Raw genomic sequence first — 10,617 nt, forward strand, 5'->3', positions numbered from 1 at the left:
TGCATCCTTAAATCCCTGGATCTCTCGAAGGCGTTTGAAGTCCACTTCCATCTGCTGTAATAACTCGATGTTGTCCCTGACGTGGCGGCAGTCTGTTCTTTCCTTTACTTACGTGCAAAACCTAAAAAATACCACACCGTGTACAGAGTGCCCATTTCTTGGCACTTTCAGTTTCTTTTTTACAGAGTACAGAGATCAGAGCATGTTTATTTGTACTTGATTTCCGCCAACACAGGGAATTTAGCTTAGGGAAGCGTACAGTCGCTACAAGTTGAGACAAAGTACTGACAATACGGAGTTTCCTTCATGGAAGCTTCTCAGCAATGGTGTCATCTTCACCTCCAGTTGGAGGAGATTTTAGCCTTCACTGCCAGGTTTCAGGTGTATGGCTGCTGCTGTATTTCTCTGCAGTGCAGCCACGGGGGTCGGCAGGGGCGGTGGAGTAGATAGACTATGTGATTAGATAAGATTTATAAGTAACAGTAACTTTAAAAATCCTATTCAACTGTGAATACTGGGGAACCCTCAACCCACAAGTCCTCAAGGTGGTTACCCGCTACTTACAAGAAGTGGCTTGGGACTTCCCTGGCGGTCCAGTGGTTAAGACTTTGCCTCCAGTGCAGGGGGAGCGGGTTCGATCCCTGGTCAGGGAGCTAAGATCCCACATGCCTCATGGCCAAAAAAAAAAAAAAAAAAAAACCAAAACATAAAAAAAAGAAGCAATATTGTAACAAATTCAATAAAGGCTTAAGAAAAAAAAATCAGATGCCAAAGTGCATACTCTAAAAAAAAAGAAGTGACTTTACTGGTCATCATTCAGTCTATGGGGGCCGTGAGGGGATCTGGCAAAGCTGGGCCAGGCTGAGGGGAAAGGGAACTGGGGCTTGCAGAGAGAAGGGGGTAAAGGCTGACGGGGGCTGGGTTAAGTGGCCCATTCGCTGTGTCTTAGGAAGCAAAGGGGCGGGGCATCGTGGAGGGGACGGTGTGACTTCCCAGTGCTTCTTGTGTGTCATCCCCACACTTGGGGGTCTGTGTGTTCCTTCAGTTATTATTTCTCTCAGACCCAGGGGACAAGGCAAAGGGCAGAGTAGATTAAAAAGTATGCAAATTGTGCACACAATCTGGAATCTTCTGGAGAAAGGTTAAGAATATTGACGTTCCAACTTTGAAGAACCCGAAGAAAAAAGACATTTGATGAATTGCCTAAATTTGGGGTGTGGACATTTGGTAGGGAAACCTACCAAATTTGGGGTGTGGGCATTTGGTAGGGAAACCTAATGGAACTTCCGTGGAGCCACTTCTGTTCTTTATGAATCTCACTTGGTGGGGATAGCCGTGCATCTTGCTGCAGAAAATCAATGTATTGTATTACAGGGTGTAGTGCCTGGTCCCCCTGGGGATGTAGTGGCATACGGTGTGTGCACTTACTTCTGCGAGATGTGTAAAATTCTGGATTCGGAAGCGTAACCGGCCCCGGGTTTCGGATGGACCTGTGTAGCTTGTGTCCTTTATTTGTATGTCTTGGAAGTTACTCTGTCATCAGCTACTGTGACAGCCACTCTCGCTGGAGGAAAAGGAGACGCTTCCACCAGAAGGGGGAGCTATGATCCCACCAGACTGACGGGAAAGACAGTACTTGGTGGAAGGCGCCTGCAGGGAGATGGATGGAGGGAGGGAGAGAGCGAGAGGGAGGGCACAGGAGGCGGGGGGATTGGGGAGAGGCATGTATAGAGAGGTTTATGATTGGGGAGCTGGTTGTTTTGAGATTTTTTGAGATTTTAATACTTTGCACTTCAGGTAAGAGCCTGTTTTTCTTCCTCTAGATGGGACAGGAGGAGACATTTGGAATCCTTAATGTCCTGGAGTTTTCTAGGTATGTTTCTCTTTTGTGCGCTTGAAATAAACTGTCCCTCTCTATCTATCTGTCTACATATACACACAGTAAGTCCCCTACATACAAACTTCAAGTTGCGAACTTTCGAAGACACGAACGTGCATTCGCGTGTCCAGTAAGTTAGTTCGTGTGTCTGTAAGATTAAAAATGTTTTCTTTATTTTTTGTGTTTGTTTTTTATGTATTACTTGTGTGAAAAGTATTATAAACCCATTACAGGGTGGTACTGTTTAGCCGACCGTGTTAGTCAGGTACCTAGGCTAACTTTGTCGGACTTAACGAGCGCACTCTCTCAGAAGGGAACCCATTCTTATGGAGGGGACTTCCTGTATATATATAGATGGGCGAGAGATGGGTCAGTGACTGAGGGCGGGTCCCTTTGAAAGATGAGGAAGGAGGTGCCTGTGCATGTGCTTGGTGCTGCGGCTGGAGAGGGAGCCATCAAGGGACCTCAGCGCTGAATCTGGAGGTCCTCGGAATTCATCGTTCCTTTCCACTTCAGTCAGAGGAAGATATGATGAGGTGCTTTTGAGTGAAGTGGGTTTATACTGAATCTTGCACTTTGCTACTTACTGTCAGGTAACTGAACATTTTTGAGCTGTGAAATAAAAGTATGTGGACACGGTATTGTCAGGAGCAAATTAGACGCAGAGTAAAGCGCTCAAATTCTACATTTCTGTCTGTCTTCTGTCAAGAGCTGTGCTAGTGAGTTTCCACGGCAGGGAAGGGAATAGTTTTATGCAAAAGAGTAGGAGATACACAATTAAAGTCTGACTTTGAGGACAAAGGTAGGAAGACGGAGCTTGGCCGTTTGGGGGCCAGCCAGACCACCTTTTGGGTTGTTTGGTGTTTAATCACAGGATGTGGTCCTATAAAACAGACCAATGACAATTTTCTTTCCTTTTTGTTTTTACCCTACAGCGACAGAAAAAGAATGTCTGTAATTGTGCGAACCCCTTCAGGACAGCTTCGACTCTATTGTAAAGGGGCTGTAAGTACTGGCTGAGGTCTGCACGCCAGGGACCCCTGCTGCTTCCCTAACTGCTGTTCTCAGCATCCTTCATGGTCGCCCGGGGTTGAAAGGCTCTTTCAGTCAGCCTGACGCTGACTTAGTAGTAAAAGCCCCCTGAAGATGGTGGGGGTTCAAGCCGGCGTGGCAGGGAGGTCAGTGGAAAGCTTGCTGTTGATCGGTAGTTGGTTTCAGAAACAGTAGCTGGCCGTGTCCTGCAGAATCTGTAGTGTGAATTCTGACTCCTGTTTTCTATCCCCGTGTGGTGACTTTGGAAGATTCAGTCAGTTGTATCGACCTATGATCTTTTAAGGACTCTGATGTGTATTTTTTTCTGTAGCAGCTATTCTCAATATGCGTGGTTTAGTTTTCATTCACTGCAGAGGCTGGGTGGCGGGTTTGAGGTAGTGCCCATTTGTGGTCTATTATTACTGCCCCCTCTGGTCATTTCCTACGTCAGGCTTTTTGTCCTGTCTGCCTCCTGGTCATCGAATCTAAACCTTTAAGGAAAGATGCTACTGTTTATGAGCCTGACCTACAAAACTACATTCTGTCAAACTGTGGTCTTATGTGTTGAGGGAAAGACTTACTAAGCTCATTTTTTGAGACTGTGTCGGGAAATATGAGGCTACACTAGGATCAGTGATTCGTTGGAAATCTTACTTGTCTTTACCAGTTGTGGGAAGAAGTATTTGAGGACCGTGATCAGAGCTTTTTAAAGAGTGACTAATGTGTGTGATTTCTAAGGCATCCGATCTGGACTCACCAAGGTCCAGATTATATTGGGAAAGATGAGATAATTATGTTAGATTCTGTTCTCATATGATACTCTTTGTTACGTTTTTGGTTGTTTATTTGCCGTTGTGTTCTGAGAACCACAGCAAGGCCAGGAAGGGTCAGTGTGAGGTACAGAGGAAGTGGGGGCAACCACAGACCAGGGTCAACGGGAAATGCTGCAGGGGCACATTTAATTTTTTATAGGATTTAATTCTCCTCAAACCTGTCTCCCCCAAACCAAACTAAATTGCTTAGATTTGGGGGGGCCTGAAACCGCCATTTGTCACGTATTGGATGCATGATCCGTAGCCTGCAGTCCTCCAGCCCTGCTTGTGGGTCATGGAAATCGTCGCCAGCTGATGAGCTGTCCACACCGTGTGTTCTCAGCTGAACCAGGCTCCGTGCAGGGGTGGGTCGTGCCCTCCCTGGGTGGGAGCTCCCGCAGCATCAGGAAGGGAGAGTCCACTTCAGCAATTTAGGGCGTGTGTTTTACGCTTCCCACTTCTGCAAAGGGTGTTAACAGAGTCTGGCGTGAGCTTTGCAGATCTAGGTGAGCGTCGGGCCCCGTCGTGTCCCTGATTATTCGTTCTCCTGACACCCAGCGTCCTCCCCGGCGTGTTTGTGTGGACACATACCCATCCCCCGTTTGTTTTCCAAAGCTCACGACTGAATCCAGCCAAGAGCTGTGTTTCCCCTCGCCCACCCCGGTGTACGCTGGATCAACACCACGAAAACAGAGCTGGGCTTGCAGTGCTAGAGCGTCAGCTGACCTAACTAAGGTTTGCCAGTCACAGTGTTTCCCTGTTTTACAGGATAACGTGATTTTTGAGAGACTTTCTAAAGATTCCAAATACATGGAGGAAACACTGTGCCATCTGGAGTATTTTGCCACGGAAGGTGAGTGGCATTTGGAAGTGTTATTTCTGCCCTTGGAGTTGTGCTTTTCAGGGGGCACTCGGGTGAGCCTTCATGTTCACGTGTCATTTTCGTGCAGCACTTGGCTTGCTTCAAAGGCGGGTCGTTTTCTAGTGCCAACCCCGTCCCCACCCTCTGCACCGGTGGCAGTGACAAGAGTCGTGGCTGTAGACCGACTGCTCTGTTACCTAAACGTCATCCGCTAACTCTTAACCAGAGGGACGAGGGTCAGGCAGGCCAGCCCACGATGCTACGCAGAATCACCCTCCAGTTTTGCACTCCTTTCTCGGAGAACTCGCCTTGTTTCCCAGGCCCTCCCTCGTTTCCCTTGTGACACTGGCTTACCCTTGACTTCAGGCAAGAATAATCCACTGAACCCGTGGAGAACAGGAAGGGGGTCCTCAGAAGGGCTTTAAACAACCCTCACGTCAGGCTCCCCTGCACGTGGATGTGATGAGAACTTGAGTGCCGGCTGCTGCCTCGTTGCCTTCCTGAGCCTCTCTGGCCGCGTGTATCCACGTCTGTGCACACACAGGCACACGCCTGCACACCAGGGAACACACATGTGCACACATGGGAACACGTGCACACAGGCACACACATGCCCACCAGGAACACGCATGTGCACACATAGGAACACATGTGCACACAGGGGAACACATGCCCACCAGGGAACATGCATGTGCACACATAGGAACACATGCACACAGGCACACACATGCCCACCAGGAACACACATGTGCACACACAGGAACACATATGCACACAGGGGAACACATGCCCACCAGGGAACACGCATGTGCACACATAGGAACACATGCACACAGGGACACACACAGAGATACGTGCACACAGGGACACACGCACACACAAGCACGGCTGCTTGAAAGCCTGTGTCTTTCACGTGGTAGCACACCGGGCCTTTATTGCTGTCTTGAAGCACACTTCCCGTCCTGCCTCCTGGCTGGTCCCTGCTCATGTGTGTGTGGGTTGAGCACGGCTTCTGTCCTTCTCTGCTGTGAGAAGTTCAGTCTCATGGCTTCTCCTGTTCTGTCAACATCTATAGAAGCGGTGGTTTATATCAAAATAAGGTTGCTTTTCAATTCTTCTCGAGTGTGTGCGCGTTGACTTAGAGTGACCTATAAAGCGGATGGTTTCTTTCATTTTCTGCACACGCGGTGTCCCCTGGGGGTAAGGCACCCTGCTTGCCCGTCACTAGGGCCCTCACCGGGAGACGCCGGGACTGTTTTGCAGGCTTGCGGACCCTCTGTGTGGCTTACGCTGATCTCTCTGAGAGTGATTATGCAGAGTGGCTCAAAGTCTACCAAGAAGCCAGCACCATCTTGAAGGACAGAGCTCAGCGGCTGGAAGAGTGTTACGAGATCATCGAGAAGGTAATTGCACGTGGTAGAGGCGTGACATCACATGTGCCCAGTGACACCTAATGAGCAAAAAAGTTTTGGTGCAGAAATCTGTTGGCTGTATAGTGATGTTCTCTGATCCTGTAAGTATCTTAACTCACCATTAGCTTTTAATCGTTTCTTTGCTTTAAGAAACAGTTTTTATGGGCTCTCGGAAAGGTCTATAGCCACCCTCTGCTAAGCATTCATGTCTTAAGAAGTATCAGGTCAAGAGCAGCATGGGCGACTTTCTGGGTTTGCCTAAGATGAGGTTTAACGACGTTAGCTGGCCCTGTTGAGTTTCCTGAGCAGTCAGAATGCCTAGGCTGGCTGGACATCGTACCTACTAGATGTTTTCACACTTCCTGTCCTAATACCGTTGGAGCTTTGCCATTGCCGCCTCATGCTGCCTACGTGATTTCGTCGTTACTTCAGTTTCTCCCAGGACGTGAGGTGGCTTCCCACCGGTTGGGTCCCTCGAATCTGGGAGCTGGATTTCAGCTTTTTCTGTTTCATATCAGCAGCCACTGGCCCGTCCGTCTTCCAGTTTCAGTAGCTTTGAAGTCATTGCTTGCTTGCTTTTCTCACTCCTTTATTTTATTTATTTAAAAAAAAATTCCCCTGTGCTTTTTTTCCCTTGTTTGTCATTTTAATGGAATTTGGATATGGATGGAAGTGAAATCAAATGTTCATTTGCCCCGCTTCCCTGGAAATTCCAAAATTACTTTGAGAATCATAAAGCAATTAAATAGGCGCGACGTCTGTGCGTCCCCCGGCCAGAGGTGGGCACTCAGGAGGTAGTTGGCCTCTTTGGTCCCTGAATCATTTTTTCTCGTGTGTTCACTGTACCACCGCCCTTGGCTCATGACTGGAGTGAGAGAGAAGCCTCAGTCCTGTTAGTGTCCCCAGGATAACTCACCCGTGTGCTCTGCTGCCAGGTGGTTTCTATCCCAGGGTGCCCGTGTACCCAGAAGTAGATGGCATGTGCTGGCCCGTGTGTGTGGAGGGGTTCTAGCCCTGTGGATGGTTTTGAGATGCCACACATGTGACTGTCATTAATTATCTGCAGACAGAGGTTTAACGTGGAGGAAATAAGGTAATCGTCCCAGAACACTTTGACTGCAGGAGTTTCGTCATTCGTGCTGCTCTTACGTGTGTCCCCATCTTTAACGGAAGCTGTTTTTTAATTTAGAATTTGCTGCTGCTTGGAGCCACAGCCATAGAAGATCGTCTTCAGGCAGGCGTGCCAGAAACCATAGCAACTCTGCTGAAGGCAGAAATTAAAATATGGGTGTTGACGGGCGACAAACAAGAAACTGCAATTAACATAGGTAATTCATTTAAAGAATCATTTCCCAATGCTGATTTTTGTATTACGTTTTTGAACCGTCTGATAGAGGGGCCTAAGGGCTCCTCAGATACAGCGACAGAAGTGTTTTTTAGAATTCTTCATTCACAAGACCGAGAAAAGTTTAAGATGCTCTTATGAGCATTATCTGCCCGTTATAAACAGTAAAACTATGACGCCTTCCTGAAAAGTATTAAACATACTTACAGAGGCCAGAGAGTTCAAGAGTTGATGAGAGTTTGATTTTCTTATTGCTTTCTTCACAAAAATTTAGTCTCAGAGTCTAAGCATGTTTTCATTAAGTTTAAATCTGCATTATTATTTTATATAGTTATAGCCATTATAATGATTTTTACCAGTTCATAGGTTTTTCTCATAGGCTGGAACCTTTCCCTTCCCCATCTGGGTTGGCAACCTCTGCCTGCTAAGCATGGCAGAAATGAAAATTGAAGAAAGGGAATTTAAGCCCAAATGACTTCATGAGTGTTAAAGCAGCACGTTTTTAGTTTGAAAAGGACTTGTGAAACTACTAATTTTTAAAAAAATCTAATTAAAAAAAAATTTATTATTTTTATTTTTGGTTGCGTTGGGTCTTCGTTGCTATGCGTGGGCTTTCTCTAGTTGCGGCGAGCGGGGGCTACTCTTCATTGCGCTGCATGGGCTTCTCATTGCGGTGGCTTCTCTCGTCGCGGAGCACAGGCTCTAGGCACGTGGGCTTCAGTAGTGGCGGCACACAGGCTCAGTAATTGTGGCTCGTGGGCTCCAGAGCCACAGGCTCGGTAGTTGTGGTGCACGGGCTTAGTTGCTCTGCGGCGTGTGGGATCTTCCCGGACCAGGACTCGAACCTGTGTCTCCTGCATTGGCAGGCAGATTCTTACCAACTGTGCCACCAGGGAAGTCCCCAGAAATCTAATTTTGATTGTTTGAATTGCTTTAAAATTATCTAGGACTTCTGTCACCCTTGTGTCACAAGCTCTGGTGCATAGGTGATAAAATGAATAAGGGCTACATGACTTCTCATGTGTTGATGGGAACAGAGTCCATGTCACAGCTCACTGCAGGAAGAAACATACAGAAAGAACATCTCAAGTTGAGTGACTGGTGTCCTATTCAGAGGAGTCTCCTTGGAACGTGATCAGCTGGTTCCAATGGAGCCCTTTCCTTCAATCTTCTCTTCTGAATCTGCCCCAACTCTCAAGAGAACCTCAGTTATAGACAATGCCTACTGTCTGGGGTGGATTTCCTCTTTTTTTTTTTAATAGACAAAAAAGCCACTTAATCATTTCTTATCAAGACTGTAGTCCTTTTGGACTCCCACACAAGTGAGATTAAAGTCTCCAGAGACTGACGTGTGATTCACAAACAGTCTCTGAAGGATTAGATGTAGATGTTGCACCTGTTATTTCGTAAACACATATTTTTGGGGAAAAGCGTGGTGATGTTTCTGTGTAGACCTGTCACTACTACTAGATAATAAAAACCCATTGCTTACAGCCCTTTGGTGATGTCAGCAACATTTTTATAGATGAAGGATAATACCTTTGCTTTTGGTGGACTGTCTCTTTCTATGTATATACATCAGCCCTTCGGGTATTTCCCATGTAAATTTGGTCTAAAACACCTGCTATTGATCACGGCTCTTGTTCACAGAGGGCACAGAAAGCATGAGAGCAGTGATGCTGCACCTGCCTCGCCCCTGTCCTCCCGTCCTTGTGTCACACCTGCGTCTATCGGGGTCTAGCCAAGTTTAGGTAAACACAAGTGAAAGCAGAGTTCCCAAAATCAACCCAGAAAACACGAATGGCTTATTATTCCCGAAGGAAGGTGTTAGTCGTTGCTGCAGTGAGGCTTGTCTGAACCTCACAAGGTGATTGGTACCTGTCCAGTTTTTTCCATTAACAGCTATATTATTTTGTGCTTTTTTCAAAGAGGTGTAGCAGTGTTTGTAGTTTTGGTTTCAGAAGCACTCATATCCATTAGGTATTTTTAAATTGACCTTTTAAAAAACATTCTAATCCAACTTGGAAAAGAAGAAGTAAAACCGTCACTGTTTGCAGATGACATGATATTATACACAGAATATCCTAAAGATTCTACCAGAAGACTACTAGAGCTAATCAGTGAATTTGGTAAAGTAGTAGGATACAAAATTAATGCACAGAAATCTCTTGCATTCCTATACACTAACAATGAAAAATCTGAAGGAGAAATTAAGGAAACACTCCCATTTACCACTGCAACAAAAAGAATAAAATACCTAGGAATAAACTTACCTAAGGAGGTAAAAGACCTGTATGCAGAAAACTGTAAGACACTGATGAAAGAAATTAAAGACGATGCAAACAGATGGAGAGGTATACCATGTTCTTGGACTGGAAGAATCAACATTGTGAAAATGACTATACTACCCAAAGCAATCTACACATTCATTGCTATCCCTATCAAACTACCAATGGCATTTTTCACAGAATTACAACAAAAATTTTCACAATTTGTATGGAAACACAAAAGACCCCGAATAGCCAAAGTAATCTGGAGAAAGAAAAATGGAGCTGGAGGAATCAGGCTCACGGACTTCAGACTATACTACAAAGCTACAGTAATCAAGACAGTATGATGCTGGCACAGAAACAGAAATATAGATCAATGGAACAGGATAGAAAACCCGGAGATAAACCCACGCACATATGGGCACCTTATCTTTGATAAAGGAGGCAAGAGTATACAGTGGAGAAAAGACAGCCACTTCAATAAGTGGTGCTGGGAAAACTGGACAGCTTACATGTACAAGAATGAAATTAGAACACTCCTTAACACCATACACAAAAATAAACTCAATGGATTAAAGACCTTAACCCTCAGAATGGGAGAAAATAGTTGCAAACAAAGCAACTGAAAAAGGATTAATCTCCAAAATATACAAGTAGCTCATGCAGCTCAATATCAAAAAAACAAACAATCCAATCCAAAAATAGGCAGAAGACCTTAATAGGCATTTCTCCAAAGAAGGTATATAGATTCCCAACAAACATATGAAAAGATGCTCAACATCACTAATCATTAGAGAAATGCAAATCAAAACCACAATGTGGTATCACCTCACACCAGTCAGAATGGCCATCACCAAAAAATCTACAAGCAATAAATGCTGGAGAGGGTGTGGAGAAAAGGGAACCCCCTTGGACTGCTGGTGGGAATGTAAATTGATACAGCCACTATGGAGAACAGTATGGAGGTTCCTTAAAAAACTAAAAATAGAACTACCATATGACCCA

At 45.7% G+C, this 10,617-nt stretch overlaps 1 protein-coding gene across 1 annotated transcript in view; it reads left to right on the forward strand.

Annotated features, from left to right (window-relative positions):
* LOC102994737 (phospholipid-transporting ATPase IB) overlaps nt 1–10,617 on the forward strand; it is a 467,552-nt gene that overhangs the window by 66,141 nt on the left and 390,794 nt on the right. Inside the window, exons 18-22 of the mRNA XM_028497800.2 lie at nt 1,824–1,873; nt 2,815–2,884; nt 4,492–4,576; nt 5,849–5,988; nt 7,187–7,325. Coding sequence (XP_028353601.1) covers nt 1,824–1,873; nt 2,815–2,884; nt 4,492–4,576; nt 5,849–5,988; nt 7,187–7,325 — 484 coding nt within the window. The remainder of the gene's footprint in view (nt 1–1,823; nt 1,874–2,814; nt 2,885–4,491; nt 4,577–5,848; nt 5,989–7,186; nt 7,326–10,617) is intronic.

Source organism: Physeter macrocephalus, chromosome 13, assembly GCF_002837175.3.
Source record: "Physeter macrocephalus isolate SW-GA chromosome 13, ASM283717v5, whole genome shotgun sequence".
Taxonomy (NCBI): domain Eukaryota; kingdom Metazoa; phylum Chordata; class Mammalia; order Artiodactyla; family Physeteridae; genus Physeter; species Physeter macrocephalus.